The sequence below is a fragment of the Barbus barbus genome, assembly GCF_936440315.1.
Source record: "Barbus barbus genome assembly, chromosome: 26".
NCBI classification, from domain to species: Eukaryota; Metazoa; Chordata; class Actinopteri; order Cypriniformes; family Cyprinidae; genus Barbus; species Barbus barbus.
Window position 1 is genome coordinate 30,430,229 of NC_136754.1, and position 18,480 is coordinate 30,448,708.

At 38.4% G+C, this 18,480-nt stretch overlaps 2 protein-coding genes across 5 annotated transcripts; both read right to left on the minus strand.

Moving 5' to 3' along the window:
* Nucleotides 1-181: 181 nt before the first annotated feature.
* LOC306846194 (uncharacterized protein) lies at nt 182-10,072 on the minus strand. The gene is made up of 3 exons (XM_079379349.1): nt 9,721-10,072; nt 1,110-2,512; nt 182-948 (listed from the first exon to the last, which is right to left on the minus strand). Exons 1-2 carry the CDS (start codon nt 9,803-9,805, stop codon nt 1,254-1,256), a joined length of 1,344 nt encoding a protein of 447 aa, XP_079235475.1. The 5' UTR covers nt 9,806-10,072; the 3' UTR covers nt 182-948; nt 1,110-1,253.
* Nucleotides 10,073-12,995: 2,923 nt separating this feature from the next.
* LOC306846202 (uncharacterized protein) lies at nt 12,996-18,337 on the minus strand. 4 transcript variants are annotated; one of them, XM_079379365.1, is made up of 4 exons: nt 18,199-18,337; nt 17,897-17,999; nt 16,211-17,190; nt 12,996-13,169 (listed from the first exon to the last, which is right to left on the minus strand). In XM_079379365.1, exons 2-4 carry the CDS (start codon nt 17,964-17,966, stop codon nt 13,143-13,145), a joined length of 1,077 nt encoding a protein of 358 aa, XP_079235491.1. In that variant the 5' UTR covers nt 17,967-17,999; nt 18,199-18,337; the 3' UTR covers nt 12,996-13,142. The 4 variants fall into 4 exon arrangements, with proteins under 4 accessions (XP_079235491.1, XP_079235492.1, XP_079235490.1 ...); XM_079379364.1 differs by having other exon boundaries at nt 12,999-13,153; XM_079379363.1 differs by having other exon boundaries at nt 12,999-13,153; nt 17,897-18,002; nt 18,199-18,331.
* Nucleotides 18,338-18,480: the final 143 nt, after the last annotated feature.

Here is an 18,480-nt window from a genome sequence, read left to right on the forward strand (position 1 = left end):
TTAATAAACATCTTTACAATAGTGTCACACACATAGAAGTCAATAAACCTAGAGTTTTCCCGGAGTTTTAAAGTCTCCGTCACTATTTTTCATTATGGGAATAAATGCACTGTAGATCATGAACTTCTGAACTACGAACCAAATACTTCATGAATATAATAATTCATAAAATGAGGCAGGTCACACTTGACAGATCCTTTTTTATTTGTCAATTTCATCATGTACAGTTTGCACGCTACACATTTGCGGCCTTGGTTATGAGAGAACTAAATGATGTAATTAATGTACTCTATTCAATCATAAACACACGGGGCTTGACTGATGTTTGCCGTCCAAGTAGACCGTATGAACACCAGTGCGCCTGTAATGACCTTATTTCAGTGAAGACAGATTCTCACTCGCGCTGAAGGAGTTGATTAGAGGAACAGAAATCATTCATTCTGTTTAAAAAACACCAGCGGTGCCATTATTAATGATGCACGTGAGAACCAATGACTTCTCTGATGCCAAACAAGCCATATTCTGAAGGACAGAGATGAGCTGAGAGATTTGAGAGTCACAGCAGAGAAATAATGACTTATATTTCTGTTCTTAACACTGGACTAGCTTTACAGTGTTTGTGTGGTTCTCGTTTGGAGCTTCACAGCCCCGGGTCTGTTCATAAAAAACACTCTGGACATTCTGATAAACATCTTTTGTGTTTGTGTTCAACAGAAGAATGTCTAAAAGTTTGGAAGAAAGGTCTCAGTTTTTTGGAAACTCACTAATTAAAGCTTCCAACACTTGCTTTTTTTGTCATGCATCACCTTACAACAAACATGATTAAGTAAATAAAAACTGTTGAAGGAATAGTTCATCCAAAAATGACAATGTGCTGAAACCGTACTCTCAGGATCATCAGAGATCAGCATGAGTTTGTTTCTTCATCAGGTTTGGAGAAATGTGTCTCTGCATCAGTGTCTCAGCAATGGATGAGCTTTAGTCTTCTCCAGATGTTAACTGATGGACTGGAGTGGTGTGGATTATTGTGATGTTTTTATCAGACTCTCATTCTGACGGCACCCATTCACTGCAGAGCATCCATTGCTGAGACACTGATGCAGAGACACATTTCTACAAACCTGATGAACAAACAAACTCATCCTGATCTTGGATTTTCAATTTTTAATGAACTCCTCCTTATAGGATATTAATGCAGATATAATGTTATTTAAACATCATTTCTAAAAGCATCCCTGCAAGAATAGTGACATTCACTTCGTCAGCTTGGGACAGTGCTTCTTCTTATGAGTGAGCAGCGTACTCAGCCGTCCGAAGCACTTCCCACACAGCGGGCACTCGTAGGGTTTCTCTCCGGTGTGCACTCGCTCGTGTGCTTTGAGCGAGTCGGAGACGGTGAAGCACATCCCGCAGCGAGCGCACTTGTACGGCTTCTCTCCGGTGTGAATCCTCTGGTGCCGCTTGAGGTAAATGAGTCTGGTGAAGGCTTTGCCGCAGTCGAAGCACACATGCGGCTTCTCTCCGGTGTGGATCTTCTGGTGCTCTTTGAAGTTGTGGTGCCATAAGAAGCCGCGTCCGCACTGCGAGCAAATGAAGGGCCGTTCGGTGGCGTGTGTTTTCACGTGTTTCTGCAGATGCCGGGCCTCGATGAAGCTCTTCCCGCACTGAGTGCAGTGGTATAACTTCTCTCCTGAGTGCTTCTTCATGTGACCCACCAGGTTCCCGTGATATATGAAGCTCTTGCCGCACTGAGGGCAGGTGAAGGGTCTTTCTCCGGAGTGAATGCGTATGTGGATCTTCAGGTTTCCTTTATGCGTGAAGTGGCGTCCGCATTGGCGGCAGGTGAAGGGCTTGAGTCCGGTGTGGATCTTCGTGTGATGCAGGAGGCTTCCTTTGTGCGTGAAGCTCTTTCCGCATTGATCACACCCAAACGGCTTCTCTCCGGTGTGGATCCGTATGTGATCGGTGAGATTGTCTTTGTGGATGTAGCTCTTGCCGCACTGCTGGCAAACGTACGGTCTCAGGCCAGTGTGAACTCTAAGGTGATTCTTAAGGCTCTGTTTGTGAATGAAGCTCTTGTCGCACTGATCACACGGGAACGGTCTGTCCACGGTGTGAATCCTGTAGTGATCCATCAGGTGCTCTTTACATGCAAAACTCTTCTGACACTGAAAGCAGGTGAAGGGCAGTTTGCAATTCTCTCTCGGAGCCGCTTTCTGCATCAGGTTGGTTTCGGTCTCCGTGCAGCTTTCTCCAGAGTGCACCCTGAAGTGGTCCATCAGGTGCTCTTTGGACTCGAAGCTCTCTTTGCATTCGAGGCAGGTGAAGAAAAAACCGGCTGTTTTCTGAGCTCTCTTATGAGACAAGCCCTTCCCGGACTCTGAGCAGCTCAAGATCTTCTGTCTGCTGAGGACAAGCTGAGGATCCTCCAGCTGATGATTATCGTCTTCGCTCTCCTCTTCACTCTCATCCTCGCTCTCCTCTTCACTTTCCTCTTTCACTTGCATCAGACCTGAAGTAAACATGGTAAAAAAAATTATTAAAATCACAGACTGACGATTGTCAAGGTAATGGAAATAAAATTTGCACCTCTGCATTGATCCGGAAAGCAATGCATAAAGTAAAAAAAAAAAAAAAAAAAAAAAAAAAAAAAAAGTGTATGTATATATGTATATATATATATACACACACATATACATATACATAAGCCCTACTTCTTATAAAGAAATTACATTTTTAAAATGCTTTAAGACCGTCAAAATACAAATTTTTTTACAATTATTTTTAAGAAAACCAAAATTCCCTTGATGTGTTGACATGAGCTTATTGCACTATAAAACATCCTGTAAGTTTGAGAACTCAAAACTTTGTTGTTAGTCTAAAAACAGCTTAAATTGAAGCCAGTCTGCCAAAACAACAGCTTGTGGAATGTAAGACTCTGATGTAATAGTGTGGATGGTCTCCGCAGAAGATGATCAATGCTGATTCTACATCGATGCCTCTTTAGCCCCGCCCACTGATTCTACACTGCTGATTATTTAGCCCCGCCCACTGATTCTGCACTGCTGATTATTTAGCCCCGCCCACTGATTCTGCACTGCTGATTATTTAGCCCCGCCCACTGATTCGTGCATGTAGTGTTTACAAGAGAGGCAAACGCAGACTCCTTTACAAACGAGGCAAAATTTTGAACAACTAAAAGATGATGCTGTGCTGACTATATTGGATCCGACAGTAATGTGAGTAACTGTTCATTACGTGATCAGTGTTGCTTTGTCTGTTATTACAGATCGTTTGATATCTATTGAGTTATGCGTTTTGACCCAAATCACAGCACTGATTTGTGTGAGGAATCATAGCAGTGGCCGTTTACTTCCAATTCTACAATCCTCCACGCCTATTCAAGCAGAGCGTTCTGATGAGGGGGCTTAAAAACAGCACAGAAAACAGCCTATTGCTTCTAAATTATGATGTTTTTTGATGTAAAAATCTTGATAACATAAGTGGACCTCAGAGAACAGTAAAACATAAAAACAAAGACGGTTCATGACCCCTTTAAAATAAAAGTGACACCTTTTATGTCATTTTTACACTGTGTTCCAAATTATTATGCACATAACTAGGGGTGTGCTCAAAATATGGATTCTTAGATATATACCGATATAATAAAAAAAGATACAGTATCGATATTCTAGCCCTTAGTATCGATACTCCGCCCAGCCGTTAGGGGGCGCAGCGGCACCCGCGAGTTTAAAAAAACTCATGGAAAATGTTAAAGCAAGATGTAGCATTTAAGTGATTTCATAGTGAAATATGTTATGGCAGTACATGGTGTCACAAAAAAGAATTATAAGAAGATTTAATAAGAAGTTAAGAATAATAAGAAGAAGATTTTGTGCTTGTGTGAGCTCAGACTGTACCCTTGGAAAGTTAAATGTTGACTTGTGGTAATTTCCAGATTAATACAATTTGTGTTCAATTAATCAGAGCACTTAAAGTTGCAAATATTTAAGCAAAATGCACTTTGTTATAATGCAATTTTGTCTTCAATAAATTGAAGAAAAATGCAGAGTTCTGTTTGTTGACTAAATGTGTTCAGCATTAACTAATTGGCTCTGGCCCATGTATTTTTATTGAATCGTATCGAATCGTGTCACATTGTATCAAATCGTATCGAGACAGCTCTGTATCGAGGTACGTATCGAATCGTGACCTGTGTATCGAGGTATGTATCGTATCGCCAGGTTCTCCAAGGTATACAGCCCTACACATAACATATCTGTATGATTTCATTAAAATAATTGTTTTCCAAAGAAAGTGTGTTTTATTTTTCATGTTTTCAGATAACTGATATCAATCATAGACAGGTTAGTTCATTAGTTTGCCAGGTGATCTTAGTTAAACAGAAACCTACTTAAAGAAGTTGTTCCACATTTTTAAGCAAGTCACAATTCTCATGCGATACGGGGAGGAAGAGAGATCTTTCTGAATATGAAAACTGGGAAATAGTGCAGTGTCTTGCAAAAGGCATGAAAAAGATCGATATCTCACGAAAACTGAAAAGAGATCATCGAAGTGTCAAAAGATTTGTGAGAGATTCACAGCACAGAAGAATTTGATCAGATAATGGCTTATTAAGAAAGGTTTCTGTCAGACAAACTTATGAAAACATATTCTAAATAATAGAACCCAATTTTAAGTTCATCATGGTGAAGCTGGACATTCTGGCGCTGATTGTAAGAATGATAAATGCATGTTGATGTCATTAATGAATGCCTCATTCATTCATTTAATATCTTGAATAAAATATGCCTATTTTCCGAAGTTTCTCTTTCTTTTTGGCATTATCGCCCGTGTAGACATTTCATGACGGTCAGTTTAATTTCCTTGAATAAAACAATCGTTGCGTTGTTTTTAAACTTGTAGTCTAGCGATAACATGGGCTATTTGATATTTATCATGTATGACTAAAATCATGCAGGGATTAAAAACTAATTCTGAGCAAAAACGTTGAGGTTTTTTCTTTTCTGGTAGCCTAGTTCAGAGGTCTATACTCTAAATAAGGATAAATAGGATTGGAACGCATCTCCAGAATCGCATACACGGATGCACGTTGCCATTATGGTAGTCAGCGCCGAAAAACAGGCAAAGAAAATATAAACTGAGGCTACAAAAGTGCTTCAGTCAAGATCAGCCAGGGATTGTGTTTTCTTTTGTTCTTTGATGAACATTAATGACTGGCGGCAGCGGCTGCTGTCAATGCATGTCCATACACCCTTGTATTCTCTCTCTACTCTTCACGTTCACTTAAGACATAACCGATTGTATTTACGGGATATTTTGATATAATTCTGTGTGTATTTGTCCATTCGAATGTGTAAGAATGTGAGAAAGAGAGCTGGGTCCAGTGTTCGCACTGGATCGAGAAGCAGAGTCAAAATTTAATTTTATAACAAGTAATTCGGTTCCTGACCTTCCATCTGATCCGATTTCAAAAATTGGAACAGCTTTTCGATTCCCAACCCTCCTACTAAATTATTTCATTCTTGCTGTATAGTGACTATGGGGCCATGTCACTTTTTTTTTTTTTTTTGCAATTTACTAGGTCTATCATTTGTCTTTTTTTTCTCTATAAACTCAATAATCGTCTTTCACCTGACTGTTGACATCGACATCGCGATACTTAAAAGACATCGTCAATATACGATAATATTGTCATATCGCCCAGTCCTACCCCTAACCAAAACTCACAAAGAGAGACATTTGCAGTGGGCTCAGAATTACATAGACTAATTTTCAAACAGTTTTATTCAGTAACAAATGCCGTGCTACACTTGATGGTCCAGATGGACGGAGTTCTGGACGGCTGGTGAATGGCCACCCTGTTCCAACAAGACTGAGACGTCAGCAAGAAAAGGTGGAGTGATGATTTGGGCTGGAATTTTGGGAAGTGAGATGGTAGGTGCCCTTTAGGGGGGGGTCAAAATGACCTTTGCAAGATATGTGGAGTTCATAGCAGATCATTTTCTGCAATGGTATAGAAATTAGGGCTGCATCTAACGATTATTTTGATAATCGATTAGTTGGCCGATTATTCTTTCGATTAATCGGATTAAAAAAATATTGACCAAAAAAAACACTATTCCACATTCTGCCCAATGTCCTTCAAACAAACGTGACAACTGAATGCTATGAAAACATACAGTGCTTAATTTATTAGACCACTTAGCATAATAAAGAGAAAACATATTTTAGAAATTTGTCAAAAATTTGTTTAAATTAAAAAATGTTATTGTCATTTATTAGACATAATAATAAAAAATGGCCTCATAACAGCTTGCATTCTTGCTGGTATTGTTTATGTACTTTTTGACTGCAATTGGGTATCGCGAAAAATAAATACTCAAATAAAAAATACAAGAAAAAATAAGTGCTCTGGTTTTCTTTCATAGATAACAGCAATAATGATATTATAGCATTAAAAATAGCCTACTACTGTTACTAAAGAGCTTACACATATTGGAGTACTAACCAGTACAGAAAGCCGAAAAATGATTTTGGTTATCACCAATACTGTTACTTTAGAGCAGCAGTGGCACAAACCTTACATAAACACATTGTTAAACTTACATAAATTTGTTAAGCATTGTAAAAATTGAATATAGTTTAAACCTCTATTAAAAATTAAAATAATAAAGATAATAATAAAGAGGAATAAAAACACAAACTCAGTGTTAACCAACAGGTAAGAGTAATGTTCTGCAGGAACTACTTTGATCACAGTCACCTCGTCATTTCTTTATCCTGTAAAAGGCCGTTATGGAGCGTCTCATGTTTATATTCAGACAGACAATTACACGCTGTTATCCCTTTAAAGTTCCTACTCTCATAAAATATTTTAATTTATTTTAAACCTTAAATTAACTTTCAACAACAGATAATTCAGCACAATGGATATGTTTGCGCTGAAAAGCCTATTAATTGTCTCCCTCTCTACTGTGTTCTGTCCGCCCGCCGCGCCGGCGCTCATTCGGTATTTTAAACTTAACACAGACTGTCAGGACGGACCTTTATGCAAAAATGGAAATGCTCGCGTGAATTTGTGGCATTTATAGATAAGGATATGACCGTAAACTGAACGTTTTTGCGCTGAGGACGCACACGCATCTGTCAAAGCGCCTGACAGGGCAAGCCATTACTCTTATGCATTAACTTAAAGCTTAAAATAAAGAATTATCATGTTTTGGGCAGCTTGGATCACGTGCTTCTCCGGCAGAATCTCATTCTGTTTCCTCCACTATTTTTAGATGCATTTTGTCCATAGAAATGCATTATTCAGTGCCGTAATTTGACTAACCAGCTGAAGTTGGACGTGCACTGTGGGCAGACCCGATTAATCGATCATGAGAATCGTTGTCGATGATTTTCATAATCGATAATAATCGATTTTATCGATTAGTTGTTGCAGCCCTAATAGAAATAATAATCGTGCCTTCCAAAATAAAATGATTTTCATGCAGGATAATGCACCATCCCATGCTGCAAAAAACACCATTGATTCCTTGATTGCTATGGGCATAAAAAGAGAAAAAAAAATTAACCACAGGCTCTGCACCCTCCTACTTCCGCTCACTATTACAAACCTACATCCCCTCCAGAAGTTTGAGATCTGCTAGTGAGCGACGCCTTGTGGTACCATCACAGAGAGGCTCAAAATCACTCTCCAGAACATTCTCGTTCACCATTCCTGGCTGGTGGAATAATCTTCCCACCCCTATCCGGAACGCCGGATCCCTGGCAACCTTCAAGCAACAACTGAAAACTCATCTCTTTCGGCAGTACTTGACTTCATCCTAAACTCAAAAAAAAAACCTTAATCTTTCCCTCTATCTTTCTCTCCCTCCCTTACTAGCTTGTACTTATTTGAACAATGACTGAGACTTGGTGTTACGAGCACTTCCTCTGTCTGACTGCCTCTTCAAGATGAATCGCTTTGTGTATTCCTCAATTGTAAGTCGCTTTGGATAAAAGCTTCTGCCAAATGACTAAATGTAAATAAATGTATGGTGTGGCCACTGACCTCAGTCCTATTGAGAGCCTGTGGAACATCCTTTAAATGAAGATCTATGAGGGTGGGTGGCAGTATACCTCCAAACAACAGCTCTGGGAGGCAATACTGGCATCCTCAAATGAAATACTGCTGGAAACTATACATGGACTTACAAGTTCAATGGATGAGAGAATTGTTAAAGTCATCTCCAAAAAGGCTGCATATTAAAATGCAACTTGAACTGTTTTGTTTGTTTTAAATTGTTTATTTTTGGAAAAATAACCTGTCCATGCAGCACATATGAAAGATTTCTGTCTTCAGTTCATTATAACCCATTGAATGTTTTCAAACAGCATTCTACATTATTTGGAACAACATAGTCAATCCCACCCAAAATATTAATAAAACATCATCTCCGTTCTTTAGCCAAGAACTCATCACCAAACACCAATGACTTGTACATAAGGGTACAGTCATTTTAGACATGTCCAAAACGGTTGCAACAGATGGAAATACAATTTTTAAATACATGAATTATGTTTCAATCTCTGTTGCCACAATTTTGAAAGTTTTGGACTTATTCTGTTTTAAAGAATGGAGTGCCCCAATACTTGAGTCCATATAGTGTCTGTACAAGTCACTGGTGTTTGGTGAAGAGTTTTTGGCTCAAGGTCTGCATATAAAGTCACACCAGAGGTGTTCAGCTGCTTTCTGCAGACCAGTCAAGTTCTTCCACACTGACTCAATCAATCATGTCTTTCTGAACCATGTCTTATACACAGAGACACTGTCATGTTAGAATAGAAAAGGGTTCTGTTCAAACTGTTTCTATAAAATTAGAAGCACACAATTCCCTAGAATATCATTATATGCTTAAACATTAAGATTTGTACTCATAGAAATTACTAAAGCAGTCAAACCTGTTCATTAGAAGGAGGTGCCAATACTTATGGCAATATAGTGTATATTTAAAACAATGCATGGGGAAAAATGGCTTACAAACTTTTTCTATGTAGTTATATCTAATTTTGCGGCCATGACATGACAATGCAGCTATAACTCCTTAAATAATGGAAAAGTTATGGCTTACATAGAGCCAAAGCTATAATAATACAGAATAATTAATGGAAGTTGTTTTATATTTTTCTGCTATAAAATTCAGATTGTTCACCCTAATTTTTAGGTAATCAACGTCACACCACGGATTGTGTTGATTGAGCAGGAAGGTTCACTGAGCTCAGATTAATTACATGCATTTGTTTCTGAGTTTATTAATCCTGCTTTCTCAAAATGCTGCTTCTCATGCGCGCGTCCGCGGAATCTGCTGCTCTCACGAACGCGCATGGCTCGAGATTGTCGTTAATTAAACTACACTTCGGTTGTGTACCTGTATGCTGTCAGAACACTAGTTATGGTGCCTTTGCGTCCTTTTCTGGCTTGAATTATGTAGCACGAGCGAGCGAGTCAATAAAGAAATGTTTTGATCGAAACAAAGGAAATGGGATCGTGTTTGAGGAGTGAACACTGCTTAACATGCTCTCAAACCAGAATACTTCTTCAACAGCAGTTCTGTCATTCAAACAGTATTACCATCAACACTGGCATCTACTTAAACACAGAAATACAGTCATGAAAACATATTTCCTCTGGTTATTTCACAGCAAGCAAACCTCTTGATTCCTCTGTTTGCTCATCTTTCACCCTGCAAGCCTCGGGAATCCGCATTTCTTCACTCTCCTCTTTAATAAAGTCCATCTTTGCAGCAGAATGTGATGAAGATGAAGATGATGAAGAAGCTGGAGTTGTTTTGGTCTGTTTGTAAACGAGTCTTCATCGCGGTCCGATTACTGTAATATTCGCCGCATGTTGACTCGTATATTAATAGTTAGCACTAATGTAGGTCCTTTTAATCCAGTCGATGTATATTTGTAGGTAATATCTCCTGATTTTGACTCTAAAGTGTGCTGTTGAGCGACGGACTGACGTTAGCGTAAGATGGCAAACACGGCTTCTTCTTCTTCTGATGTTTTTTGGCAAACCAACTTAAAGGTGCATTACCGCCACCTACTGACCTGGAGGGAAGGATATATACGTGTTTAAATAAATAAATACAAATACTATATATGTACACTATTATATTCTTTCCAAATTTCCTTTTTTGTAGACAATTAAACACTTTTTTAATATTTGATTGTATTTGTCTATTCCCTAGTAATATCTTGAGTGATACTTCATCATATCCCATCAAACCTAATTTATAATTAAGTTGATTTCTTTCTCTTTCATACGCATCACATTCTAGAAGAATGTGCTTTACTGTTTCTGGATTCCCACATTTATCACATCTGCCAGTTTCATGCTTCCCTATTTGGTGTAAATTGAAATTTAAAGCTGAAAGTCCAATCCTCAATCTCGTTATCTTTCTTCTTACTCCCAGATCTTATTCTCTCTTCACCCCTGTATCTGGTAAAGATGCCTTCCGTTTGCTGCACTATCCCATATCTTTCTTACTTCAACTGAAATTATTCTTGATCTCAGATTTGCTAATTGCTATATATATTTCTCTATATGAATGCTTCAGAGCCATGTTAGCCAAGCAGTCCACTTCCACCCCAATATGAGCCGGTACCCACAGGAAGTAGACCATTATCCCTAACGGTCTAATTCTATACAAGTTCTGCAATACTTCATATTAAATCTTGGCGTGCTGCAGATATTCCACTCACTAGACTTGCCAGTACTGACACTGAATCTGTACACATTACTGTATTATTTGGTTGTATTTCTTCAATCCACTGTAATGATAATATAATTGCTATTAATTCTGTAGTAAACAGACATATGATCTGATATATTTTGGCTATTTTTATTTTAAATGCAGGAATATATACTGCTGCTGCTGTCCTTCCTGATCCTTCGACCCATCCGTATATATATCTGCAACTGAGAATAATATGCTTGATTTATATACCGTTGAACTACTATATTTATAGGAATGCTCTTCTCCTTTTCATTTATTTCTATTTGTATTTGAAAGTCAATCAGAGGCATTGGGACCATGCACGGTGGAACTCAATTCTGACGGAGTAGCTAATGACCCTCAGAATACTTTGTCCGGTAATTTATCTTCATCAAAGTGGATCATTACTGAAAGGCATTATTTCTGCTGTATTTGAGTGTTTTAAGATCAATCACTGCCGCCCCATGCAGGTAGATGTTCTACGTATGCGTATGACGTTTGACGTAATCGGGCGACATTTCACCGCTAATATTTTTATTTTTTGTTTTGTTTTGCTATCACTTATATTATGGCAATTTGTCTTATAGCAGTGCCCAGTGTATACATTTATTTGTGGCGGCTTGCCACAATATCAAAACTGACCGCTACAAATAGATTTTCCAAAAGGCTTATACTTCGTTGAATAAAATGCTGCGCGGGTGTTTTTATATGAATGTATCTTTTAAAAGAACCGTCCGTTTTCTTCAGAAAAGCTTTGATGTCAGTTTTCATTTGGTCTTTCCTGTAATGGCTGATAAAGTAGCGCTTATTTGATTACAGTCGTTACCGGGGAAACAGCTATATCACGCTCCAACAGCGCCTCCTGCTGGCAGAGAATCAACTTGCATTTGCTAGTCTGCGGGAAACACTGGTGTCTGTCAGCAAACAGAAACAAAAAAGCATGCTTCAGAACTGTTTTGAGAAGGTGCTTAAGTTTTGAGCCATGTATTATTACTATGAATTAGGCTACTACTACTACTCTTACTATCTTGTGCCCTGCAATAACCATTTACGCAAACTCTCTTTTGATATAAAGGGAAAAAAAGAGAAAATCAGCCCAAAAAATCAGCATCATATATCAGCCATAGGCTGCCCTGATTTCTAAATATCGGCATTGGCCAGAGAAAAAACATTATAGGTCGACTTCTACTGCTGACACTTAAATTAATTGTTTTGCCACTTTTGCACTTGTTATTAAAGTATTTTGAATGCAAAGGGAACCTTTTTTTTTTTTAATTAGTGTTTATTTGTATGTTTATTAAAAACACGTTTTGTAATAACCAATTGTTCCGGACCTTTGACACTGATGAAAATTCAGATTTGGACCTTTGAATGTAGACTTTGAGAACCCCTGTTCTATGGCATCGTGAAGCACCTTTATTTCTAAAAGTGAGGCAAGAGAAGCATCATCTGCAAAATAAAACCACTTCTCTCCAAGACAGGTGTATGTATAATTTATCATAACATTTAAAAAACTGTGAAACTAACAATCTGTTGAGAAGTAATGTAACAATACTCCACAAACATGAAATAAAGTTATTATAAAATGATTCCCATAGCAGATGATTCTTCATGTGAAGGGCTTGATAGGGCTTTCTCAGTGGTTCCTCGATTATGAAACCCTTCTCCAATGCATATTAAATCTTCCCCGTCTGTGGATGCTTTTTAGTCAAGCGTTTAGAATTGATTAGTGATCAGTTTTTAATGTCTAATTGTGTTTGTGTGACTGTATGTAATAATGCTGGAAAGCACTTTGGTCAACGGCACTTGTTTTAAATGTCCTATAGAAATAACATCTGTATTGTAATTAGGTAAGACAATATGAAAGGTGAGCAATTTCCATCCTTGACTTTGGTTTATTGTAGCATGAATAATGATAAAAGTACTACAGACACACTTTGGTTTTCCTCTGTTGATGTTTTAAATCCGCTTCTTCAGTGTCAGTCTTTGGGCAAAACACAGTCCTGTATCACGACACACTCCACAGAGTCTGGTTTTATTTAGCATATAGAGTGCGCAGATGTGTTATAATACAAGATAACTCCGCATCCGTGTTATACGTAACCTCAGCTGGCTAAACTTTTAAAACCGTCACACATTACATTTAGAAGTGTCTCTACTCATCACTATTATGGCGAAGCATCAAGCAGTCACATGACACTTCATGAGGGCCAATGAATGGGTTTTATTTCATTTTTTCAAAGGAATAGTTCAGCTAAAAATGGAAATTCACTGAAAATGTGCTCATCCTCAGGCCATCCAAGATTACTGTGAGTTTGTTTCTTCATCAGTTATCCACACCAGTCCAGTCCATCAGTTAACATCTGGAGAAGACAAAAGCTGAAACACATCCATCAAGACGTTTTTAACTAAAATACAAGTCCATAATCCATAATAACACTTCCTCCAGTAATAAAGTCATCTAGTCTGAATCAGGAGAGAAAAAGTACAGGGTAAGCACAATTTACATTATATTTAATCATTTAGCATGCTTTTATCCAAAAGCGATTTACAAATGAGGAAAATAGAAGCAATCAAACCAACAAAAGAGCAATAAATCATAAGTGCTGTGCCAAGTCTCAGTTACTCTTAACACAGTACAAGTTGCAAGAGTATGTAGAATAGAAAAAGAATAGAGAATGCTAGTGTTAGAGGGTCTTTAATATATCATAAATCAAGAGAAAACTATTAGAATACAGAGTGATAGTGGTAGAAGGTCAAGTTTTTATAATAAATAACAAGAAAAGTAGGTAAAATAGAAATAGAATAAAGTGCTAGTGTGAGACGTCTCTTGAAGATGGCTATAAGGACTAAGCTGCTCGGATTGAGTTGGGCAGGTCATTCCACCAGGAGGGAACATTTAATGTAAAAGTCTGTGAAAGTGATTTTGTGTCTCTTTGGGATGAACAATAATGCATCGTTCAGAACGCAAGCTTCTAGAGGCACATTAATCTGAAGTAATGAATTGAGAATAATGCAGGGCTCCAAACCGTGACTAAAGCCCGAAACACACTGCACAATTTAAGTAATCTTATAAGATCACTGCATGTCACATTATTCGACATGCATCTAATAACCTTGCCTGCGATGTGTGTGTAGACTGTAAGAAGATGACACCTATCGACTCGTACGCTACAATGCACATTCCTATAGAAGAATAAAACATCAGCATGCGCTAGTAGTAAAATAAATAAAAAAGAGCATGATAAATCACACTTCAGCAGTTGTATTTTTTATGTGTGCTGAAAAAAATTGGAAGCGGCGAAAGAGGAAGGCACAAGAGCTTTTTATGCAGCTTTATGTTTTAGCGCCATGTCATGTTGATTTCAAGTCGCATTTTCATTGGTTGGTCAGTAAACGTGGATTATAGCAGCAATCACACTGCGATGATCCTGCTGTATCGTAGGCTATCTTTGGTCGCAAGACCGTGACAACGGCCGTCTTTGAACCTGTCTCACTGTACGACACAGGATCACCGATTAGGAGCCACGATCACAGAAATCACCTCGATTGCTTCACGATGCCAATCTTTTGGCTTTTTTGCTGAGGTCGCCACTGGTGACTACATAAATTTACATTAGATATGAAAATGTGCAAGTAGCGGCTTTTTTCTTGATTGTTTTACGATCACATCTTTTGTTATGTTGACAGAATAAATGGAGACAATGCGCATCAAAGTTTTAGAGGAAACACAGTCCTGATCTCTGCCGAACCACAGCGCTGACGGCACACCTGCTAAACACAGCTCCAGCATCAGAGACTGAAAGTGACGGAGACGTGCGAATTAAAAGTGCAGAAAATCAGAGTCTATTTCATGCACAACTTGAACAAACTACAACAAGTAAAGCTGTCAGCTCTGTGGATATTGGCAATATCGTTAACAATTCTCGTTTATAATCGATACTATGGCTTCTGGTATCAAGAAATTTAGTCTATGTGCTGTGTTCTGTTAATTCTGTTATTATTTGTAGCATACTTGCCGTCCAGTAATCGCAATAAGCTTTGTGCCATTACCTTTTAATAAACAAATATCAGCTTTAGAACGGAATTCATGACGAAGTTCAAACAATAAACCGCTCTTTTGGCGCTCTTTAATGTGGCGTGAACGATTGCTTTAGCGAACCCCTCATATCTTTCTCTTTACCACTACAGTACAAAATAAACATGAATGAACATCAGAAGGCAGGCTATTTTATAAGAGAGCCTACAGTACAGCTTACTGAAATGTCTCAGCGTTTCAAGCTGCAGAAAACGTGTAAAGCTTGTAAACAATGCCACGTAAGAATCATTTACCTCAGAATAACCGTTCAACTTTCATAAGCTCATCAGTCAGCTAGAAAAATAACTATAAAGAGGAGCATTCTGCTAAATATATGCGCTATTTTGCATATTCATATTTTTACTTAACCTGTTGTCTACATGATAAGAGAATGCGAGGAGCTAAAGATAAAATTCAAGACCTCCTATAAAATTGCATATTACTTATGAAGTAAAACAGGCTGGATGTGTGAAAGACAAATAACAACATTTATAAGATGCTTTGAAGAGGAGCCCAAACTATACTCAATGGCTAAATGATGCTGACATGATGGTCCATGATATTGGCACAGATTCTGTGTAATAAACAATTCTTTGTGACTGTATATAGTTCTGAAGTTGGAAAAGTGAACCTTTAGTTCCCAGGACATCTACAAGATAGATTAAAATGCTGAAAGACATAAACACATGACAGTATGACTGAAATGGTAAAGTGTAAAAAAATAAAGCACATTTATTCTGTGGCACCTAAAAAAATTATAATTTGTTAATAATAGTTTCTTATAGGAGCCAATGGCTCTTTAGTTGATTGTTTTTGTCTGGAGCCCTGGAAATGTTTGCAGAGCCAGTGTTTGTTCTGCAGGAAACCATCAATGCCTTCAATTTAATGCGAGCAGCTCTTGGTAGTTAGTGCAAAATGATTATTAGCGAAAACAGCTACAAACAAATATGCAGCTGGATTTTGATGCGAGAGACAACAGGAGACTGGAGGACGCGTGATTATGGATTATGGACTTGTATTTGAGTTAAAAACACCTTGATGGATGTGTTTCAGCTTTTGTCTTCTCCAGATGTTAACTGATGGACTGGAGTGGTGTGGATGTTTTTATCAGCTGTTTGGACTCTGACATTTTCATTTTGGGGTGAACTATTCCTAGATTGTAAAATAGATGATATTCCGATTCTCGGGTTTGTATGTAAATGTATTTTGTTTTTTTAAATACTTTTATAATGATCATGTTAGTTGATTGGCAAGTCATATAACTCTCCCGTCTGCGTTCAGTTCACATGGACAAGCCTATTCCTGGAGATGAACCTCCTCACTGTCTCAGCTTTGGACAAACCTTTTTTAAATGCTTCCCTAGATTCCCATATCGGCTGAAAGTCTTCCCGCATGAAGGACAGAGGTACGGTTTCTCTCCGGTGTGAACTCTCTCATGTACTTTAAGGGCTCCTGAAACTGTGAAGCTCTTCTCACAGTGTGAACACTTGTAGGGTTTTTCTCCCGTGTGGATCCGTTCATGCACTTTCAGTTCACCGGCTCTAGTGAAAGTACTTCCACAGTCCAAACACACGTAGGGTTTCTCACCAGTATGTATTTTCTGATGGTCTTTAAACCCATTGAGCCACAGAAAGCTCTTCCCGCAGAATGAACACACGTACCGCCGCTCGTCTTCGTGAATCCTCATGTGCGTCTTCAAATGCACGGCCAAGAAAAACTTCTTGTCGCAGCGCTGACAGTGAAAGGGTCTTTCTCCGGTGTGAGAGAGCAGGTGAGTTTTGAGATTGCAGGCCTCTGAAAACCTCCTGCCGCATTCAGGACACTGGTGTAACTTCTCTCCAGAATGCACTTTCATGTGTCTTTTTAAGCTGTTTTGATGAGTGAAACTCTTCCCGCACAGCATGCACGCAAAAGGTTTCTCTCCGGAGTGGATTTTCATGTGTTCCTTCAGACCTTCCTTCTGCGTGAAGCTCTTTCTGCACTGAGGGCAGGAGAAAGGCTTCTCTCCGGAGTGGATTCTCAAGTGTCTCTTCAGATCTCCTGAATTTGCGAAGCTCTTTCCGCACTGAGAGCACGGAAACGGTTTCTCTCCAGTGTGAATTCTTATGTGCCTCTTAAGATCTCTTTTACACGTGAAGCTCTTTCCACACTGAGGACACATGAAAGAATTATTAGGCTCAGTTGTTTCTGGAGAGGAATTATTTTCACTCTGAGAGCAACTGAAAGATTTTTCTCCACTTATGAAACATTGAGGCTCCTGATTCTGCTGTTTCTCCTCCGCTTCATTCAGTTCTTCACTTTCCTCCTTCACTTCCACCAGGTCTAAAATAAACACAAAATCAATGAATGGACTGTCAAAGACTAAATATTTGTTTTTAATCATTTAATGTGCTTAAAAGATATTTTGTAGAATGTCGTAAACCAAATAGTTGCTTTTCCATATTGTTTTCCATACTACTTTTATTGTTTTTTTTTAATATCTTTCATATAGAAGTCAATGTGGACCAGCAACTGTTTGGTTACCAACCTTTTTTAACACTCGTCTTTCATTTTAAACAAAAGAAATAAACACACCGACGTGGAACAACTTGTGGGTGAGTAAATGACAGAATTTTCATTTTTGGGTGAACTGTCCCTTTAAATTATGCCATATAGATCGTGGGTAATCAAATATATGCTGGTCCCCATTGACCTCCATACATTTCATACGGAAATCAATAGGGATTAGCAACTGTTTGTTTACCAGGATTTAAAAACATATATATTTTTACAAAATAAATAAATAAAAGCAAACTTGTGGTGAGTAAATGATGACAGAATTGTTTCTTTAAATTATGCCATATTCATGTTAATGCCATCAGATATGGAGCATAATATGTTTCTATCACACTGTTTTATTTAACCATGTTTTTAACAGTTCCTATCTTTTGTTCCTATCTGTCAAGAGAGCAAACCACAACCTGAGCGGCCAGCAAACTCATGTCTTTCCTCTGTCTGTGTGTCAGTGTATATTAAAGATGACACCCACCTCTGTGTTCCTCCGTTTCCTGCTCTTTCACTCCATCACTGCCTCCACTCTCCTCTTTAACTAACTCCATCTTCTTCAACACAGTCTATCTCCACTGTTTCTCCTGCTTGTGTGGAAACCAGACTCTGTCACGGTTATGATTTATGAATACATCACTGATCAATATTGTCATGTTTTCCTGTGGATTCGCTTTACTCAGAAATTAACATCAGTTTCGGCGAGAAACCGTCTAACGTTATTAGCGCTTGACATAAACCTGCAAAATACTACATTCAGTAACCAGCATTCATTCACATTGCTACCTCAGAACAATCTTTAATATCGTGTGCATCTTTAAAACACGTCAAAAGTTTCGTGCAGTTTTATAGTCGACCAATGCAGAAGCGCTCCTTCAACACCAATCACTCCTCCTTCCGTGAACTAGCCCGAGCCGCGTGACGCAGCACGTACGGCGTCTGAGAGCAAAATAAAAGTCCGCCTCTAAACATCGACGTCTATCTGACGTGTTTTCATCTGAAATGCTTATTTGTGTAGTTTGCTCATCTGTAATACATAACTAAAGCGTTTGTCTAGAACATTAGGGA

Excerpts from the sequence above, each read along its gene's own strand:
- LOC306846194 (XM_079379349.1), bottom strand. The coding sequence starts at position 9,805 with ATGGACTTTATTAAAGAGGAGAGTGAAGAAATGCGGATTCCCGAGGCT. Across the intron at positions 2,513-9,720 it reads GCAAACAGAGGAATCAAGAG|GTCTGATGCAAGTGAAAGAG; the intron begins GTTTGCTTGCTG and ends TGTTTACTTCAG.
- LOC306846202 (XM_079379364.1), bottom strand. The coding sequence starts at position 17,966 with ATGGAGTTAGTTAAAGAGGAGAGTGGAGGCAGTGATGGAGTGAAAGAG. Across the intron at positions 17,191-17,896 it reads GGAAACGGAGGAACACAGAG|ACCTGGTGGAAGTGAAGGAG; the intron begins GTGGGTGTCATC and ends TGTTTATTTTAG. Across the intron at positions 13,154-16,210 it reads TAGGGAAGCATTTAAAAAAG|ATGTTAACTGATGGACTGGA; the intron begins GTTTGTCCAAAG and ends TGTCTTCTCCAG.